This window comes from Nyctereutes procyonoides, unplaced genomic scaffold (genome assembly GCF_905146905.1).
Source record: "Nyctereutes procyonoides isolate TBG_1078 unplaced genomic scaffold, NYPRO_anot_genome, whole genome shotgun sequence".
Taxonomy (NCBI): Eukaryota; Metazoa; Chordata; class Mammalia; order Carnivora; family Canidae; genus Nyctereutes; species Nyctereutes procyonoides.
The window spans coordinates 22,711,042-22,732,540 of record NW_026575020.1 but is presented as its reverse complement, the minus strand read 5'-3'; the positions used below and the strand labels follow the sequence as shown (position 1 = coordinate 22,732,540).

The window sequence follows — 21,499 nt, the reverse complement described above, 5'->3', positions numbered from 1 at the left end:
TCTGTTTACAAGGACAATGTTAAAAAGAATGTCACTATTATTATTTTTTGAATGTCATTATTTTGATTTTTTTGTTGTTTTTGTTTTTGAATGTCATTATTTTGAACTGCTTTTTGTAAGCATCACCGGCCAAAAGCAGCTGATGGTGGCTCTGGGTAGTGGAAAAGGCTGTATCCTGGCAGCCAGGGACCCTTTCAACAGTCAAGCATTTTCCGAGGGCTATGTCCAGTAAGGTATGGATGCTACTGGAAACCAGGTAGACTGGCTCCTGGAAATTATAGTCCGCTACGAATATTCCCGTCCTGAGTCACCGCCAACCCCTAGCTCTGTGACCTTGGATAAGTACCCTCGCCTGCCCCAATTCTGCAAAATGAACGGGGTCAGACTAGCGGATCTGCCCCTCCAAGTCGCAGCCTGCCCAGGCGCATCCCGGAGAAGCGCGGTGGAGGCGTCCAGGCCCTGCGCGGCGGCTAGCCAGACGCGGGGGGCGCCGCTCGAGCCCGGGGAGCGTTCGCGTTCCGAACGCGCTTGTCCCTCGCGGCGCCCCGTCGGCCCCGCCGCCGCCGCCGCCGCCGCCGCCGCCGCCGCCGCGCCCGCGGAGCCGGAGGAGGCGGAGCTGGAGCTGTCCCGGCTCCCGAGCGGGGAAGCAGCCGAAGGGGCGGCGCGGCGGCGGGGGAGGCTAGCAGGCGGTGCCTGCAGCGCCGGGAGAGCGGCGCCGTGGGGTGGGCGCTCCCGGCGAGAGGTGTCCGCTCCATGCGTGCTGGCCCAGCCCGGCCCCTGCGAGCCGCAGACATGAAGAAAGACGTGCGGATCCTGCTGGTGGGAGAACGTGAGTCCGCGCGCCGGGGCCGCCGCAGCCCGTGCTTCCCGGGCCTGCCCGCGCCTCTCCGCCCCCGCCAGCCGCAGGCGGGCCTCAGCCTCTCTCTCACCTGCGCCCCCCGCCCCTCCCGGGCCCTGCCCCTCGGTCGTCCGCGTGAGCCTCTGGCCGCCGGCCTCAGCCCTCCGCAGGTCCTCTCTTCCTTTTCCGCCCGGAATCCTTCCTTTCTGGGCCTCAAAGCGTTTCCGAGGCCGCTTCCTTTTCAGACCCTCTTGTCTTGCGTGGAGATTCCCTTGTCACCGCCTGGCAGGTGCTTGGAACAGGCCGATTGACCAATTGGGATGGCGTGGACCGGCGCCTGGGGAAGCTAGGGGGAGGGGTGCAGGATTGTTCGACTTGCGGCAAGGTCAGGGTTCTGCTGCCCTTCCCCCCCCCCCTTTGGTGCTCGCAGTGCTCTCTAGACACTGATTTCAAGGTATGGAGCGTTTTTGGGCGATACTTAGCTTTTCATTGGAATAACTGCTGGTAGACTCGGTATTTCCTCAAAAATTTATTTTCAACTTCAAGTTAGACAAGTTAATACAGGTGCTCGATGAATGAATAACCATCTGGGGAGGGTCCTTTAGTTGAAAGAATTATTGTCAACCAAAAGGCCTAATCCCCTCCACACCCCACATTATGTATTCCATAGCCACTTGGTAATTAATTTATAAATAACAGGCACACAGGACATCCAGACAGACACGTGCATCTAAGACCCCCTAGAAATTCTTAGATTTCACCCTTTGAAGATATAATGAAGGAGAAATGCCTTCTGATCACCGACCTGTTATCACAGGGACTTCTTGATATCATTTGACTAGTTACATGACTCATTTGGTAGGACTAAAATAAGAAAGTGGGCTGGGAGGACTGAATTGTTTGTACATCAGTTAATGCTCTGCCATTGATGTTTCGAAGCATTCTGTTTCAAACCCCGTTGCATCCTAGACTAGCCCCTTCAGGTCACTGTGATGCACTCTCAACGAGAAAAGCTAACACATTTTTACCCTCTTCTGTAGTGTTCTTTGATATTCGTTGAAATCTCTGTTCATCCGCTCTTTGGAGAAGTCTTTAGCATCAGAATTTGGAAGCAAGCCTGCCCTGACACAGTTTACCTTTTGTTTGCAGTTGTGAATTTTAGGCTTTATTTACAACAATATCTTAATCTGTATTTTGCATGGATTCCCTTGGCAAAATTCAAGAAGGTGTTATTTAACATATAATTCATAGCTTATGCATCTGGAATCATGTAGAGAAAGTGAGTAGATAGCCATTTAAAAAGCTGATCCTGGGCAGCCCGGGTGGCTCAGCGGTTTAGTGCCGCCTTCAGCCCAGGGCATGATCCTGGGGTCCTGGGATGGAGTCCCATGTCGGGCTCCCTGCATGGAGCCTGCTTCTTTTTTTTTTTATTTTTTTAAGGAGCTACATCCTTTTTTAAATTTTTTTATGATAGTCAGAGAGAGAGAGAGAGGCAGAGACAGAAGCAGGCTCCATGCACCGGGAGCCTGACGTGGGATTCGATCCCGGGTCTCCAGGATCGCGCCCTGGGCCAAAGGCAGGCGCTAAACCGCTGCGCCACCCAGGGATCCCAAGCCTGCTTCTCCCTCTGCCTGTGTCTCTGCCTCTCTGTGTCTCAAATAAATAAATAAATAAATAAATAAATAAATAAATAAATAAGTATCTTTAAAAAAATAAAAAAAAAGCTGATCCTTAACTGTGTCATAAAATAGTTTTATAGTACAGTAATTGTAATACTAATTTTCTAGAAGCAAAATTCCTGTTTTGGTTTTGAATATAGGAAGCAATTACATATAATTAGTCTGTAAAACATCTAAATAGAAATGCTATACATATGTAAGATACGTTGTCAGCCTTAGGGCATTTAAATTAAAATGTTAGCAGTGTTACTTAGAAGTACATAAAATAACCCAAAATTTGTTAGAAAAATTGAAAGTCATTTTCTGCAGATATGAAAACAAATAGGGATGAGAAAGGTGTGCACGTATGAGTTTTTTGATCACAGGGAGAACCTGACATAAGAAAAAACCTTAATTTTTAAGGAAAACAGTTTTCTTGAAAAGGTTTGTACCAAAAGTTTTAGGCCAGTTACCATATATATCATTTTTTTTCACATTTAGAAATATTAGAATTATACTTAATGTGAAATATGTAATTTTATTTTATTATTTTTTAAAGATTTTATCTATCTATTTATGAGAGACAGAAGGAGAGGGGCAGTGACACAGGCAGAAGGAGAAGCAGGCTTCCTATGGGTAGTCGGATGTGGTACTGGATCCTAGGACCCTGGGATCATGCCCTGAGCTGAAGGCAGGTGCTCAACCACTGAGCCACCCAGGTGTCCCAAAATAAGTAATTTTAATTTGTTAAATTAAAAGCAGGTATTTTGGAGGGGAAATGTTCATAGCATTATTTTTTGAGATTTAGTGTAAATATTTGACAGCTGTTAACCTAAGTGTACCATTTTACTTTTTTTTTTTTAAGATTTTATTTATTTATTTGACAGAGGGAGTGCGGCAGACAAGTAGGGGGAACAGCAGGCAGAGGAAGAAGAGAAGCAGGCTTCCTGCTAAGACGAGAAGCAGGCTCCCTGCTGAGCAGAGAGCCTTGTGGGTCTTGGTCCCAGGACTCTGGGATCACGACCTAAATGGAAGGCAGAAGCTTAATCAACTGACCCACCCAGGCGTCCCTAGCTTTACCACTTTAAATGCTGGGTAAACATAAATGTGACCAAACCTATTTTAATAAATAAAAAAATAGGGATCCCTGGGTGGCCCAGCGGTTTAGCGCCTGCCTTCGGTCCAGGGCATGATCCTGGAGTCCCGGGATCGAATCCCACGTCAGGCTTCTGTATGGAGCCTGCTTCTCCCTCTGCCTGTGTCTCTGCCTCGCTCTCTCTCTGTGTCTCTCTCATGAATAAATAAATAAAATCTTTAAAAAATAAATAAATAAATAACTGGCCTAACACATGGATTTATTAGGTAAACCACTTTTTTAGGTAAAAGTGGTGGTAATTTAGTTGTCATTTTAAGACGGTTAAGGGGAATGGGGGAAAAAAAGCATCATCTTTGGTATTTTTTTTTTTTTTGGTATTTTTTTAAAATATTTTTATTTATTTATTCATGAGACTTCATTTAGCCTATATTTAGTATATTATATTTTATAAAAGATTTTATTTATTTATTCATGATATACACAGAAAGAGAGAGAGAGAAAGGCAGAGACACAGGCAGAGAGAGAAGCAGGCCCCATGCAGGGAGCCTGATGTGGGACTCCATCCCAGGTCCCCAGGATCAGGCCCTGAACTGAAGGTGATGCTAAACCGCTAAGCCACCCAGGCTGCCCTCATCTCTGGTATTGTTGTAAAGTCTGTTCCTTCTCTATCACTTCAGTACATTTTACTGCTGTTAGTGTCTGGCCCTGAACCACAGAGCAGCAGCTTCATTCACTGAAGCTCCCAAATAGTTGTGAATGGTTTCAACATTCTGTTGGCTAAACCTATACTGTACTCTGGAGGTGGAATGGATCTTTTCTTGGCCCATCCAGAATCTGGATTCTGATCCATCCCGGCTTAAATGCTAACCAGTTGCTCATTGTCTATTTAGTTCTGAGATTGAAGAAGTTAGATTGTCTATAAATTTTAAAGTATTTATTTGCAGAGAAAGCCAAAGTGTTTTAAGTATCATCTGCTCCTTAATAATATTGAACATAATGAGGACCATTCAGGCCACGTAAAAGTCAGTTGCCATTCTTTAAATGGAACAAATTTTTTTAGATCATTCAGAATGCAGCCACATAAAACTTAGTTCTTCAGGGTATTGTTTTTCATGGTCAGATTCTTTGGCCAGAATTTATATTTAAGTAGATTTGCATTACTATGCTTAACAAATGTCCTTGTTACAATAAAATTAGCATGAACCTTACTGGCCTTTTATCTAAATCATGTAGCCATCGTTAATAGTACACAAGATTTAGTTTTAGTGATGTCTTGTTTTTAAGTTGAGATATGTTTGTCTTTACTGGTCAAAATCATTAAGAAAGTGGAACTGCTAACCTCTTTTTATTATTTTTTAAAAGATTTTATTTATTTATTCATGAGAGACAAAGAGAGAAAGGCACAGGCACAGGTAAAGGGAGAAGCAGGCTCCATGCAGGGAGCCTGGTCTCCAGGATCACACCCTGGGCTGAAGGCAGTGCTAAACCGCTGAGCCCCCCGGGGCCGCCCAACCTCTTTTTAAATGAATCTGGTCGTTCTTACTCAATATGTCTGTTTAGTTTTTCATTAAAAAAATATATTTTATTTATTTATTCATGAGAGACACAGAAAGAGAGAGGCAGAGACACAGGCAGAGGGAGAAGCAGGCTCCATGCTGGGAGCCCGATGCGGGACTCCATCCTGGGACCCCAGGATCACGCCCTGAGCCAAAGGCAGACACCCAACTGCCCAGCCACCCAGGCGTCCCTGATTAGTTTATCACTGAAACTCATTTAAGCCAAACTAGTTCAGGCTTTGATTGGCTCTGGCCTAGGCTTTTGTAATATCTCTCCTTAACTGGTCTTCCTGCTTCTAATTTTGTCTATTCTCTAAGTAGCAGGTAGAGTCATCTTTAAAAAATATCTCAGATCCTGTTACCCATTTTTGAAATTCTTTCATGATTTCTCTTTTCATTTAGGATAAAGTCCAAACTTTTTAATGCAGATCTGTGAAGTCTATTAGAATCTGGTCCCTGCTTCGCTCTTATCCTGTTCTCTACTGCTTTCTCAACAAGAAGGCCCTGACTCAGGCAATTCTTCCATGTGTATTTGTTCACTTGTTTTTTGGGCTAGAAAGTAAGCTTCATGAGGGCAGAGGATTTATCTTGTTCATTGTTATATCCCCAGTGCCTGGAGTAGGCCTGGCACAAAGTAGGTGCTCAAATACAGTTGAGCTTTGAGCAACATGGGTCTGAACTATGTGGGTCCATTTATATGGGGATATTTTACTGTACTGTAAATGTATTTTCCTTATGATTTTTCTTAATAACGTCTTTTCTTCAGCTTACTTTATTGTAGAATATATATATAACATACAAAATATGTGTTAATAGACTGCTTGTGTTACTAGTAAGGTCAAGAATAATTATTAGCAGTAATGTTATTGGGGAGTCAGAAGTTACCAGGGGATTTTGGACTGCTGGGGGTATGGGGAGTAGGTTGATGCCTCTATCCTCTGCATTGTTCAAAGATCATCTGTTGTTTTTGGTTTTTTTAGAGAGAGAGTATGCAAGCTAGCTGGGGGGAGGGGTGCAGAGGGAGAAGGAGAGAGAGAATCACAAGCAGTCTCCATGCTCAGCACAGAGCTGGACCTGGGGCTTGATCTCAAAACCCTGAGATCTTGACTTGAGACGAAATCCAGAGTGAGATGCTTAACCCACTGAGCCACTGGGGGTGGAGGGGGCAGGTCATCCATAGTTTTTGAAAGAATGAATGAGTTCAAGTTCCATTTATTTAGCCTTTCTTTGTTTTCCAAACTAAACATAAACATTTATGTTTTAGTCATAAACATTTGACCATTGTCCTTTCTTAAATCCAGTCTGCTGTGTGGTTATTAGCATTTGAAGGCAACATTCCTCCAGTCTCCTGCTCCAGGTCCTTAGCTTTATTTTGCCTTGGAGATTCCTGTGTTCTGACAGTAAAACAGACCAGTGACTTTTAATGACAGTGCCATGTCTGTTCCATGTCTTGGCTGCCAACAGTTACTACATTCCTTGCCAAAAGAGGTCAGCTTCTCCTTGAAACACCAGAGGTCATTTTAGTAGGATTGGGGAAAAGACTCTTCAGGCATAAGATAGGTATAAGAATCAAAGAAACTTCAGTAATAAGCTAGCATTTATGTTAAGAAAAAAGCTTTCTACAATCCCTTTAAGCCATATTGCTTTCCATTCTGGTCTTTGTTAAATGATATTTGAAGATTAAACTGCTCCAGTTTCAATTATACTGTGTTTAGTACTTTGGGTGATAGGCTGTAGTCAGGTGTGATAGTCTGTGTTCAAGCATAGTCTAGTCTCTTCTGTTCATATAAGGTCTATTCTCTGTCATTCTCATGTATATATTAAGATCTGTCTTTTTGTTCCTCTGGCACCAGTTGGGCACTACTGTTGATCTAGTTCAAAGGAGAGGGATAGACCATAACATTTGTTCTTCTGCAGTCCAAATAGTCTGCATATGGTCACTGAAATTTCCCTTTAGAACAGTACTCAGCTGTTGCCCCAGGTGCTAAAGCTTCCCAGTTAAAAATGAACACAGTCATCCTCCTCATCCCTGTATAATTACATAATTTAGTAAGAGCCAACAAGTCTTCGTAAGAAGAAGCAGATAAAAATGAGTAGATCCCTTTACTACTTGAAGCACAGGGTGTTTGTTGTCAAGAAAAATAGCCAATATGGCTGGTAGGATGGTAATTGGAACCAGAAAATGTTATTGCCACTTCATGAATATTAGGAATTTGCTGTCATTTAGAACTAGATGTTCAAGAGATGTGATGAAAAGACAAAGAAATTTTTAGCCTGGATAAATCTAGATAATTTGTTCTATAGTGATGAATTATGTTTCCCATGAATGACCTACTTAGAAGCATGGAGTCTCAGCATTGTGGCATGTTGTGTTGAACTGATCAGAAAGCTTTCTCTCTTTGGGAATAATTGTGACCGTGCCTTTTGTTTTTATACATCACTTCAGGGTTTCTCAGGCAAAATAGAGGAAGCAGAGACCATTAGATGACTGTCTAACAATAATGTTTTGTCCTCCATATTAATATTTTAAGTATTTTTATATATTTTATTTTTAAGTACTTACTTGTATTTTTACATATTATATTTTATTAAATTCATTTATACTTATTTGTTATAAAATTATGTAATATTATATATTGTATTTTGTATTAAATATAAAATTTAATTGGTACAGTAATTAGGGAAGTTTGTTCCTTTATGGAAATTATTTTTTGGAGAGTTAAAAATATATTCCTGCCTGCCATTGTCGAGGGGCCTTTTGGATTGTAGGCTTATTTAAATAGTTTTTAAATTTAATATTTTAAAATGTTTTGTTTTTAAGGTACTCATTTCTCAAAAGGCTAAAATTAGTGACCTATTGTAATTTTAAGCCTGCTGCTTCCCTATTTTGATAGTCTCACTCAGGGTTAGGTGAGTAGGCCTTAAGGGAAGCAAAAGCTCTAGTTTAGATTCACTGAAGCATTTCTTAACTAAATCACCTTTGTCTAATCTTTTATTAAAGTAACTATCATCTTACTATTCTTCCAAAAGGAAACCCAAAATGATACCAATGAAAATGTACTCATTCTTTCCCAAGTTAACTGTATAATCTGTCTCTCTTGGTCTGATTTTGACCTTTTTTTTTTTTTTTAAGACTTTATCCACTTATTTGAGAGAGAGCACCAATAGACTGGGTAGGGGGAGGAGCAGAAGGAGAGGCAGAAGCAGACTCCCCATCGAGTGGGAGCTTTTCTTGGGGTGATGTGGGGCTCTCCCCGGATCATGACCTGAGCCAGAGGCAAATGCTTAACTGACTGAGCCACCAAGGCACCCCTGAACTTTTTTTAAAAGACAAAATCAGGAACGCCTGGGTGGCTCAGCGGTTAAGCGTCCGCCTTCAGCCTAGGGTGTGATCCTGGAGTCCCGGGATCGAGTCCCACGTGGGGCTCCCTGCATGGAGCCTGCTTCTCTCTCTGTGTCTTTCTCATGAGTAAATAAATAAAATCTTAAAAAAAAGACAAAATCACTCTTGGAATTTTGCACGGAAGAGGTTCATTTTCTTTGATTTTTAAAAAGTCTACTATACTGATTACTTCAAAAACTAGATGGAATTGTTTTTATTGCAGTGAGTACTAAGCCACCTCAGCTTCTATAACAGCTGAGGCAGAATATGAGTGAATAAATAAATAGAAGTGCCACACTGTAAGTGGTAGTATCCATACATAAAATTTAAATTGAATGCTTCCCACTTTTTGGTATCACTGTCTGTCTTGTATGATCAAGCGTAAGTAAAACTCTTAAATTGTTGCGGTGCTTTCAGTGCCCTTTCTCCTGCTAAGGGGTTTCCTTCTGGGTCCCCGAGGCCTAACCTGTTGGAATAGATTTAGTGGCAAGTTTGTGCTTTGACAGGAGCCTGCTGCTGCAGCGGTGGCCAGAACTGCCATGTTGAGCTGAGTTGTGAAGAAATCTGATTTCCTCAGAATGTTGGTCCCAATATCACTGGGAACGTAGTAGAGGGTCCATGGGTCCATGGAAAAAGCAGAAAGGGACAATGGCCAGTAAAGGGGTGTTCTCATGAGGTTGTTTTTTTTTTTCCCCATGAGTTTTAAGCAGAGAGATAAGGAAGAATGGATGACGTTTAAGGGTTATGGTGAGGGAGGGGACTTTAGTGGTAACATGGAACACCTACCTGTTGAAGGCCTGAGTGGTTGTGATTAAGGAGCAGTAAGTCTTAACTTACTTTCTTTCTTTCTTCTTTCTTTCTTTCTTTCTTTCTTTCTTTCTTTCTTTCTTTCTTTCTTTTCTTTCTTTCTTTCTTTCTTTTTTTAAGATTTTATTTATTTATTCATGAGAGACACAGGCAGAGGGAGAAGCAGGCTCCATGCAGGGAGCCCAATGCGGGACTCAATCCCAGGTCTCCAGGATCACGCCCTGGGCCGAAGGTGGTGCTAACCTGCTGAGCCACCCGGGCTGCTCGAAACGAATAAGTCTTTTAATGTTGGTGTTTGACTTAATTTTGATCATTTTTGTATGTTTCAAGTTGTGAACTAAAAGGTAGGTTTCTTCTGAAACTGGTGAGGGCTTTGGAGTGGTGGGATACAAGAAAAATTTTAAAAAGGTAATTCTAAAAAGGGGTTATGAGACAAATCAAGGTCTTAAGGGTATTAAGGCAGGCAAATTTCTCCAGGACCAAGCAAGAGTGAGACTTGTTTTCCTTTTGGGTACCAGGAGCATTTGAGTTATTGAGCATCTGATTCATTTTTCCCATTCTTAACATTGTTGGTCAAGGATAAGAATGTAGAGATGTGTAAGACATCCAGGAGAATTCTGCAGAAGTGAAACAGTTTCTGGGAACATATCTGCTGGTGGTAGTTGTGGAATTTTGGAGACACTAGGGAAAAAAAGACATGTCTAGTTGGGTGAGAAAGACCCAGAAGTTCAAAGGTCACAGGACTTGTACAAGCTTTGGATCTTCTCAAAGGTTTATTGTTTTAAGCACCTGGGAGTCTAATTTTTTTTTTTTTTTAGAGTTGACTTTTGTACTTCTTTTTTTTTTTTTTAAGATTTTATTTATTTATTCATGAGAGACGCAGAGAGAGAGAGAGAGAGAGAGAGGCAGAGACACAGGAAGAGGGAGAAGCAGGCTCCATGCAGGGAGCCCAATGTGGGACTCAATCCCAGGATTTCAGGATTCCAGAATCACACCCTGAGCTGAAGGCATACGCTTAACCACTGAGCCGCCCAAGCACCTGGGGGTTTTACTGCTTACTAAAATAATGTATAGGGCAGCCCAGATGGCTCAGCGGTTTAGTGCCTGCCTTTGGCCCAGGGTGTGATCCTGGAGACCCGGGATCGAGTCCCATGTCAGGCTCCCTGCATGGAGCCTGCTTCTCCTTCTGCCTGTGTCTCTGCCTCTCTCTGTGTGTGTGTCTCTCATGAACAAATAAATAATAAAAATCTTTAAAAAAAATAAAATAATGTTTAGGAAAAGCCTATACAAGTCCTAGTGGACTTGGTTGGACTTCACAGCAGAGGCATCCTCCTGTCAGGTGACCCATAGGTAGCTCTGCTTTGTGTTGTCTTTAATCAGACACCACTCTTTGCAAGGAACTTTATTTGGGCTCTTTCCCAAATGCATTTTTCTTGATCTGCTGCAGCCTCAGTTGCCAAGAGTAAAAAATGGGCAGGAGGTCCAAGTTCTAGGTTTTCTGATGCTGAACTAAGAGGACAGTGGCTTGATTCATTTTAAAATAACTATTTTGCCTCCATTTTGCATAATCAGGTGGAATTAGAGTGGACTGTGAATTTCGATATGAATACTACCTTGAGCTAGCTACCTTTCGGATTTCTGGGACCTTAAATAAGGCCATGATGGAAGGAATTATTTAAGGAAAAAAGTTATGAAATGCTCACTATAAGCCCACAAGTTCTAGAAATTTCTGGACCCCATATTGCCATGGTGAGACCCATTTTGTTCTTATAGATAGATGAATGTTCCTGACAAGTCACTTTCCCATACACAGTTAAAATAGTTAACACATACAGTTTGGGGATCTGTCTACCATTGCTAGGGTGCTGTAAGGGACGTTACTGTACATTACATGTAGTATGCACCTTTTCATCTGTTACAGGCCTATCTTTTAGGTGTACTACATGATAGTGTGCTTTAATCAGAGAATATAAGCATTGATAACATCTAGTCCTTTTTTTTTTTTTTTTTTAACTGATGAGAAAAATTGAGGCCCAGGGAGTCAGTGACAACTCAAGATTATACTGCTAATTAGAAAGCTGATTCCCAAATCCAAATTTTCTGGCCCATTTTAGTGCTCAATCAACTCCTTTTTTTTTTTTTAAAGATTTTATTTATTTATTCATAGACACACACACAGAGAGAGGCAGACTCCACGCAGAGAGCCTGATGTGGGACTCGATCCAGGGTCTCCAGGATCACGCCGTGGGCTGCAGGCGGCACTAAACCGCTGTGCCATCAGGGCTGCCCTCTATCAACTAATTTAAACTGTGAGCATCATCATCACGACAACTACCATTCTCGTGTACTTAATGTTTGCCAGGTATTGTGCTAGGCATTATGTATCTGCCATCCTAATTAATCCTCTTACTGATTTAATTTAGCTGCAGCTGTTCAGCATTCTGTAGATGAATAAACTGAGACTTCATGACTTGCCTGAGGAAACACAGCTAGTAAGCACTGGGATTAAGATTTCAGTCCAGAGGGATCCCTGGGTGGCGCAGCGGTTTGGCGCCTGCCTTTGGCCCAGGGCGCGATCCTGGAGACCCGGGATCGAATCCCACATCAGGCTCCCGGTGCATGGAGTCTGCTTCTCCCTCTGCCTGTGTCTCTGCCTCTCTCTCTCTGTGACTATCATAAATAAATAAAAATTAAAAAAAATTTCAGCTCTCCTTTAAAAAAAAAAAAAAAAAAAGATTTCAGTCCAGGGATCCCTGGGTGGCTCAGTGGTTGAGTGTCTGCCTTCAGCCCAGGGCGTGATCCTGGAGCCCTGGGATGGAGTCCCACATCGGGCTCTGCATGGAGCCTGCTTCTCCCTCTGCCTATGTCTCTGTTTCTCTCTCTTTCTCTCATGAGTAAACAAATAAAATCTAAAAAAAAAAAAAAAAGATTTCAGTCCAATCTTAGTCTTGGCTTATTCCAAAGCCAAAGCCTGTATTATGCCCTCCGCTTTTTGGGAAATATTTATATCAAAGCTATAAAGAGTAATATAACAAATACCCATCACCTAGGTTAATAAAGAAAACATTACTATCAGTTGAATGGTAATCATTTCCTTTTCTTTCCCTCAAAAGTAACCAACCACTTTCCTAAATTTCAAATGTATACTCTTAACCACTAAACCATAAGCTGCATTTACCAAGAGTATTTGCTAGGAACTAAGATTCAATAGTGAGCAAGAAAGACACATTCTCTGCCCTTGTGGAATTTCCTGTGGGTGATAATGAAATTCTTATTCCTTATTTTCCAGAGACAATCAGTAGCTGGCAGGAAAAGTAAAGTTTTCATCAAGGAGGGGTAGGAAGTCCTTTAGGAGACCATTGGTAGTATGCTACATGTTTCCCTAGGTGTTACATATGCACAGTACTCTTAAGAGTTTGCTTGTCTTAACTGATTATTCAGTTTTTCTTCCTTGAAACCAAACTATAAGCTGCTTTTATGAACTTTTCAATTTTCTGCTATGTTTAGAGACTTCTGGGAAAAGTAAATGTCCCCTTCTTTTCCCATCCTTCCTTGCCCCCTTTCCCTTTTTTGCAAGAGTGATTGAGCATAGCACTTAAGCCATACTTCTTTTGTAGCAATTTTATCTATTTTGTTTAATACATTTTCCATATTATCCCCACAGAGTATGTAAGATAAAACTTTGTGCTTGGAAGACAATCAGGTAAACACTTAGCAAATGAATTAATAGTAGGAGTCTACACAAGAAAGATGAGTCATGTAAAAGCATACGTTAATACTCTCTGTGTGCTCTTCTAGTGTTTTCTCTATGTTGGTCTAGGCATGGGCAAATATGCCACAATGGAACTTATACTCTTGGATAGAAGGTCAGTTACAATGTTTCTCAGTTTTTTGAGCCATCATTACTTTTTTTTTTTTTTTTTTTAAAGATTTTGTTTATTTATTTGAGAGAGGCAGAGATAGAGCACAAGCTATGGAGAGGGAAAAGCAGGCTCCCTGCTGAGCAGGGAGCCCAACGCAGGGCTCCATCCCAGATGACCTGAGCCATAGACAGACACCTTAACCGACCAATCCACCCAGGCACCCCATCACTACTTTTTATAAATACAAAACTGTTGTGCCCTCTTCATTCTGACAGTTTTCTGACACTGGGTGTTCTACAGTTCAGTTCAGTTTTGACACTAACAACCCTTAGTTAGCATCAGATCCTTCAAGTTAAAGTGCAAAGTCCCCAACAAGATTGCCCTTACTTTACACACCAACTGCAAATGGGGTCCCAGACTATCCATACTTCCTCCTGGCTAACTACAAGTTTGGGGCTTCCCACCACCCCCTTAGGTTTGATAATTTGCTAAAACAATTCACAGAACTCAGGAAAGTGCTATACTTAACGGATACACAAATGAACAACCAGATTAAGAGGTACTTAGGGCAAAGTCTTGAAGGGTCCTGAGCCTTGGAGTCAGGAGTGCCACATTCCTGGTTCATCATTATGTTCATCAGCCAGGAAGCTCCCCTGAGTTTTGATGTCCAGAGTTTTGCTGTGGAGCTTCATTATGTAGGCCCGATTGATTAAATCATTAACCATATGATTGAACTCAATCTGTGTGCTTGCTGTGGCCTTCTGCCTGCCAGCCACTAAGTTTTGAGGTGGGGGCTGAAAATTCCAATCTGCCAATAACATGGTTAGTTTTTCTAGCAACCAGTCCCCATCCTGAAGCTATCTAGGCCCTCCCTTCTCCCTAATAGGTCATCTCATTAGGATAAACTCAAGTATGATTGAAAGAGACTATAACAAAAGACACTCCTATCACACAGGAACTTCTGAGGGATTTTTTTTTTTTTTAAGATTTTATTCATTTGAGAGAGTGCTCACAAGCAAAGGCTGAAGGAGAGGGAGAAGCAGGCTCCCTACTGAGCAGGGGGCCTGATGCAGGGGTCCATCCTAGGATATGATCTCAGCTGAAGGCAGAAACTTACCCAACTGAGCCACCCATGCACTCTAATTCCAAGGGATTTTTAAACTCTGTGCTAGGAACTGAGTGGGGATGAAGACCAGATGGATTCTTTATTATATCACACCCTCCTTTAATATTATTGGAAATTCCAGCATTAATTATTTTCTATTAAAGACAAATTGAACGAGTAATTTTAGAATTTATTTTCCCCCTTAGAAGTTACCTACTGTTCACAGCTTTTCAGATGCTGTTAAGAAAAGCTTTGAATGGGATAGTTCCAGAAACACTATGAGGTGGAACTTAATTTCCTAAGTGGCAGTGTGTGTGCATGGGAAAGGTGAAAGCAATTCAGTCTGTCTGATGTATTAGAGGTCTTTTTCCCACTCATAAAATTAGAAGATTCAGTTTATTAAATATTTATTATGTTAATGTAGACGCATACATGTTAAGTATGCACCTTATATTCATAATAGTTTGATGTAAGTTATGTGGCACAGAAGTAGTTCAAAGAAGGAGGGGGGGGAGCTGCAGTAGCCCTGGGCTATCCATAGGGATGAGGTAGATTTTGAGCTGTCCTTGAGAGATGGTTAACATTTGGAAAAGCAGAGGAGAGAGAATGAATGATGTTTCAGGTGAAGAAAACTATGTGAGGAGGCAAGATCCATCATAGCTTGTTTGTGCTTAAGGCAGAGCAGAACTGCCTTATTTGAGCAAATTGTGTATGTGGGTGTAGTGGGAAATGAGATTAGGTAGTGAGGTGGGGTCAAATTATGCATGGTTTTCAAAGGCCAGCAGAATGTTTCACCTTGATGTGGTAGGTAATTGAGAGTCAAGGCTTTTGATCAGATGAGTTAGAAAATGAAAAGATGTCTTAGAGAGATGGGCTGACATTTGTATTGCTGATGGATTTTAATAAGAGGAGAGATTAGAGGAGGGGGTAGAAAGTTGGGAGTGGGAAGTGTTTCAGTAAAAGTAATTACTGTGCCTGGGTGGCTCAGTCAGTTTAGCGTCTGTCTTTGGCTCAGGTCCTGGGATCCAGCCCTGCATCTGACTCCCTGCTCAGCAGGGAGTCTGCTTCTCTCTCTCTCTCTCTCTCTCTCTCTCTCTCTCTCTTTCTCTCTCTGCTGCTCCCCTTGCTTGTACTCTGGGGGAGTCTCTCTCTCTATTTCAAATAAATAAATAAAATATTTTTTAAAAAAGTACCATAATTACAGAAAGGTGGGAACATAGAGGAAGGAATGAATATTAAAAATTTCAAAGGAAGGGACATCTGGGTGGCTCCGTGATTGAGTGTCTGCCCCCGGATCAGGACATGATCCCACGGTCTGGGGATCGAATCCCACCTTGGCCTTCCTGCATGGGGCCTGCTTCTCCCTCTAACTATGTCTCTGCCTCTCTCTTTTTGTGTCTCTCATGAATAAGTAAATAAAATCTTTAAAAAAAAATTTTTCAAAGGAAAATTTGGCAGAGCTTGAATGCTCATTTACAGAGAAAGGGTAAATCAAGGATGGCCAGTTTTTGAATTTTTCCTTTTTGTCCTGATGTGTAGAGTGTTCTTTATTGGTGAAAACCTCATAAATCTGTTGGAATATAATCTCTCTGAATGTAAAAATAGGGAAGACCAAGTGCCTTGATCAGCACATGGAATAGTGTGTGGTATATAGAAGTGCTCAAGAAATATTTGTTGAAGGGATGAAAGAATGCATTTAACATGTCAACCTTTAGGTAAATTTTAGTTGTCACCTGTAAAAATTTTTTTTTTTTTAAGTAAGCTCCATGCCCATTGTGGAACCCAGTGTGGGGCTTGAATTTACAACTGTGAAATTAAGACCTGAGCTGAGATCAGGAGTTGGACACTTATCCAGCTGAGCTACCCAGATACCCTTGCCATCTGTAAATTTAGAATATACCAATTTTTACTACCAAAACGTGACTTTTAAAATAATACTTGTTGGGATCCCTGGGTGGCTCAGCGGATTAGCACCTGCCTTTGGCCCAGGGCGCAATCCTGGATACCAGGGATCGAGTCCACGTTGGGCTCCCAGCATGGAGCCTGCTTCTCCCTCTGCCTGTGTCTCTGCCTCTCTCTATATATATCTATGATGAATAAATAAAATCTTAAAAAAAATACTTGTTAACATTTTCCAGTAGCAAAAATTGTATATATTTGTTGTAGAAAATTGGGGAAATATGCAAAAGTACAAAAGCATAAATAAAGTTACAGTTACATTTGCTTCAGAGATGACTGCTGTTGGTGTATAGATCCTTCTGTTTATTTTTTTTCGCAGTTGAATACATATGTATTTATAAAATGGGATCATATAAGTAATGCTGATTTTTACCTGCATAAATGTCATTTTTCAAGTAAAATGGAACAATTTGAGCTTCCAAGTAATGATAATAATGGATTTAACATGTAGAATAATGTAGGAATCCATGAGACCATGTTGATATGAATCAGAAATGAGTTTTTCCTTAAAGTGGAATGCAAAATAATGTAGAAGGAGTGATAGAAATAGAAATATCATCATCACCATCTAGCAACCAACTATAGCAACACAAGACAGAAATCATGAATGACTGCGAAAACCGGGAGGCAAAGGTTTGGTGAGAAACAGTGTTTGCATGGTCTGAACTTACCTTCTCACAAGATACTTACTAATTACAAAGGGAAAGAGAATAACTTGCAGACACCACCTTCCAGCTGATGATAGTTAACTTCACCAATAATGGGACAAATTGACATCATCTCCCTTCAGTTGTGATACACTGAGGGATACAGTATCATTTCTGGGGCATTCCTCTCAGAGTGCAAAACCTGAAATTAATCATGAGGTGATATCATACAAACCCAATTGAGAGAGAGTCTACAAATTAAATGACTTGTATTTTTTTTTAAAAATGTTGAAGCTGTGAAAGATAAAAACCACTAAGGAATTCTTCCAGACTAGAGACTAAAGAGATGTGATGACCAAATGCAATATTTGATCCTGGCGAGAAAGATTTTTCTTTTCTATGAAAGATGGTAATGGGACAAATGATGAGATGTGAAGTCAGGTCAACAGTAGATAATAGCATTGTGTTAATTTCCTGATCTTGACACTACACCATGGTTATAGAAGAGAATGATCTTGTTTTTAGGAAATACATACAAGGCGCTTAAGGGTAAAGGGGCATCATGTCTATAAGTTACTCTTAAATGGTTTAAAAATACATGGAGTCGGGGGAGGGAGAGGAAAGGAATGATAATGCAAATATGGTATAATGTTAACATTTGAGGATTTTGGTTAAAGAATAGAGATGACTTCTTTGTATTAGTTTTGCAATTTTTCTGTAAGTCTGATACTTTCTCACAGTGAGTTAAAAAAAAAAAACCCAAAAAACTGGACCTAGAGCTCCTGGATTAGTCACTAGTGAATCATTGAATATTTAATTAATTTATATAGTATTTGTGTATGTAGTGTTTGCTGACCATAGGGGCCATCATTCCCTCTCTGTATTATTGTTTTAACAATATTTTCTTAAAGTGTGTCATAAGAAAGAGAACACTGGCTTAGTCAGAAGATGGGTTTTCATCTTAAATCTGCAGCTAATCTTTAGTGAGATCTTGAGAAAATCACTGTTTCTGGATCCCAGGTTCTCCATCTGAAAATTTTTGCAGGGAGCTGGATAAGCTGACATTGATAACCAGAGTCCAGCAGTTCTGTGATGATGGGCTCTGATTCACTGACATGGTCAGAATTCAGGGAAATGTTATCTTATAGTCAGCTACTTGAAAATAAGCTGAAAAGATCCCCAGAAACTGGAGCCAGAATCAGGTCATGATCTCAGGGTCCCGAGATCGAGTCCTGCAGGAAGCCTGCTTCTCCCTCAGTCTGTCTCTGCCTCTCTCTGTGTCTTTCATGAATAATTAAATAAAATCTTTAAAAAAAAAACTGGAACCAGGAGATACCTGTCAAACCATCCACTCTGTCCTTTTACTAGTGGCATTATACTTGTTTGCAGCATACCCTCTAAGTTGTTTTGACCAGTACTCTTTTTTCCAGCCATTTGTTGTTTTTCCAGAGACTGACTTGTGTTTTTAGTCACTGTTTTCTTTCAGTCATTTAAAAAAGAAATGGATTTCTCTTTGCTATTTTTTAAATTGTGATAAAATATATAAGACATATGATTTGACATGTTAACCATTTTTAAGAGTATGGTTAAGGGACATTAAATACATTCACAGTGTTGTGTAATCAACAGCACTTTTTCTATCTAAAACTCTTTCATCATCCCCAATAAAAGGTTTGTGTCCATTACATAATAACTGTCCCTTTACCCTTCCCAGGAGATTTTTACATACGGACATGGAATACTGCCCAAGGATATAATTAAATGATAATGGAAGATTGTAAAGTAATATGAATACCAGGATTCTATTATTGAACTATGTGGTGAATTATTATAATATGTTAATATAAGTAAAAAAATCTGGGAGACTACATGTATTAAACTGGTAAAGAGGAATTTGGGGGAAGATTTTTACTTTTATTTATTTTGGTAATTTTTGTTTTGTTTTGTTTTAAACAAGGAGATTTAAGCAGAAAAGGATATACTTTAAGCATTGTGCTAAAACTTGGTGATTTGGATGCCTCTGATTTTGGCTAATGGGTGACAGACTCTGCTGTGTTGTTGCTGAATTTGAGCTTACGTAGTACCCAAACATTTTATTATTAAAATAATGATGTTTGTTTTCACAGCTAGAGTTGGGAAGACATCACTGATTATGTCTCTGGTCAGTGAAGAATTCCCAGAAGAGGTAAATATTTTTATTTCTTTTCTGTATCTAAAGTCTTTTAAATTTATCAAAAATGAGCCTAAAGTGAAATAAATTCTGCTTTTTTTTTTTTTAATTGGCATGTGTTTCCTTTCTGACAGTTGTGACTTTAAAAGAGCTCATACTAGTTTATACAAAACATCCCTGCAATGTACTGCAGGAGCTAGAATCAAACTAGATCTGAGTTTACCTAATTGTTTGCTCTTCCTCCTTTTGATCTTAGCTAGGACATTTGTCATCTCTGTGCCTTAGTTATCTCATTTGTAAAATGGGAGCTGGAAGGGATATTAGAGATCATGTAAGCTATTAATCCTTTCTTAAAAATAATATGTTATTCATAAGCCCAAAACATAAAACAGGTGAATATTCCTTTAGTTGAAATAAAGATGAAATGTTTGGCTGGCTGCCCACCTGCCTTCCATCTGACACTCCCCAGTCTTTGAGACTTCAGAACCTCTAGGATTTTAACTCACATATTTGAGAACCTTTAATTTTTGCATCATTTTACATTTTATAAATGAAGAAACTAATTCACCCCACCTCTGTCTACCTCAAATGATTATAATGTGTCTCAAATGAGATAAGCTTCATAATAGTAGAGTAACACCAAAAGTAAGGTGGTTTTATGATTACTGGCAATCTATTTGTGTTCAAAATGAGGGACCATTGGCTAAGGCCCTATGTAAAGTTAGAATTTTGTTTGGGGAACAGGATGGGTGCAAATGGGATGGACGTTGTTTCTCTTTATCCTGTTCATAAAACTGGTATTATAGCCTCACAGTTTGCATTTCCCCTGTCTTTACTCTTGTTTAGTTAGGGTATCTGTATAATTTCATTGTGCAGACAGGAATTTGATATATGGTAGTGTTTTCAACAATTACAAGTGCCACATGAACCATTCATTGTTTCTTTTGCTTTTTTTTCCTCTTAAGTAATTACTTAATTTGGGAAATGAAGTGTATCATCATGTGATCACTTGGAGTATAATACTTAAAAGTTTTCTGTGATAGTTTGAGTTTAGATTTGTCATTTTAGCATAGACTTCTTGGGTGTGGATAAGAGGTTTTTAATTAGCTAAAAAAAATCATATACTCTTTCTAGAAAATGCAGTCATTAAGCAAGACTTATGTAGCCAATCAGTTATCTTCTAGAAGATAATAATTTTGATAATTTATTGTTTTGTTTTTTTTTTATTATAAATTAATTTTTATTGGTGTTCAATTTACCAACATACAGAATAACACCCAGTGCTCATCCCGTCAAGTGTCCCCCTCCGTGCCCGTCACCCATTCACCCCCACCCCCCGCCCTCCTCCCCTTCCACCACCCCTAGTTCATTTCCCAGAGTTAGAAGTCTTTATGTTCCGTGTCCCTTTCTGATATCTCCCACACATTTCTTCTCCCTTCCCTTATATTCCCCTTCACTATGATAATTTATTGTTTTATTTGAAGATTGCTTTGGATTAACTTCATTCGTCATTTGTAGAATATCTTTAGCATTCAACAAAATAGAATGAAAACAGCAGTTTAAAAATAAAATATTTGAAATACCAATTAATTTAAATATTATGGTAGGCTGTGTTAGATCTGAGGTATTCTTAATATATCCTATGCCCACACAGGTAGAAATGTGCATGCTTTTTTATTTTTTTTAATTTTTAATTTTTATTTATTTTTTTTGTGCATGCTTTTTTAAAAGAAGTGTTTATTAGGACACCTGCGTGGTTCAGTCGGTTGAGCTTTCAACTCTTGAGCTCAGCTCAGGTCTTGATCTCAGGCTCATGGGTTCAAGCACAAAAATAAGCATTGGCAAAAGTGTAATAAATCTTGTAAGGACAGGTATGGGTGGAAGGGGCTAATATATATAGACAAATTTACATGATCTGTTAACAAGTTTGATTCATAATATCCAAAGTTTTTTTTTTTTTTTCTATATTTGTTTGCAAATGAAGGTTCCTCCCCGGGCAGAAGAAATTACCATTCCAGCTGATGTCACCCCTGAGAGAGTTCCAACACACATCGTAGATTACTCAGGTAATGAATATTCTCTTGTGGGTGAAGCTGCAGGATTAATTTAATAGTCCTCAAGAAAGGTATATATACTGAGCTTTAAAAAATATTCTAGGATAGGTGTTTTTTTCTTTGGCAGTAAATAATCATTTACTATTCTTGTTTCATTTATATCTCCCTGCCAACCCCTACCCCATAACCCTATAAAGCCTCCATCTTGCAGTTCTCAGTCCCATATTTACTAAGTTGGGTTCCATAATAATGAAAAGGAAAGAGAGATGATAAAAAACAAGTAGTAGGGCAGCCCCAGTGGCATAGCTGTTTAGTGCTGCCTGCAGCCCAGGGTGGGATCCTGGAGTCCCACGATTGAGTCCCA

General features: G+C 40.1%; 1 protein-coding gene across 8 annotated transcripts in view; it reads left to right on the top strand.

Annotated features, from left to right (window-relative positions):
• Positions 1-590: 590 nt before the first annotated feature.
• The window catches only part of RHOT1 (ras homolog family member T1), a 64,939-nt gene continuing 44,030 nt past the window's right edge, over positions 591-21,499 (top strand). For 4 of the 8 annotated variants that reach the window (XM_055322535.1, XM_055322542.1, XM_055322556.1 and 1 more), the window contains exons 1-3: positions 592-829; positions 19,038-19,096; positions 21,066-21,147. In XM_055322535.1, coding sequence (XP_055178510.1) covers positions 754-829; positions 19,038-19,096; positions 21,066-21,147 — 217 coding nt within the window. In that variant the 5' untranslated portion in view covers positions 592-753. Of the gene's footprint in view, positions 830-19,037; positions 19,097-21,065; positions 21,148-21,499 lie in introns of all 8 variants that reach the window. The other 4 variants (XM_055322517.1, XM_055322567.1, XM_055322525.1 and 1 more) reach the window with 3 other exon arrangements.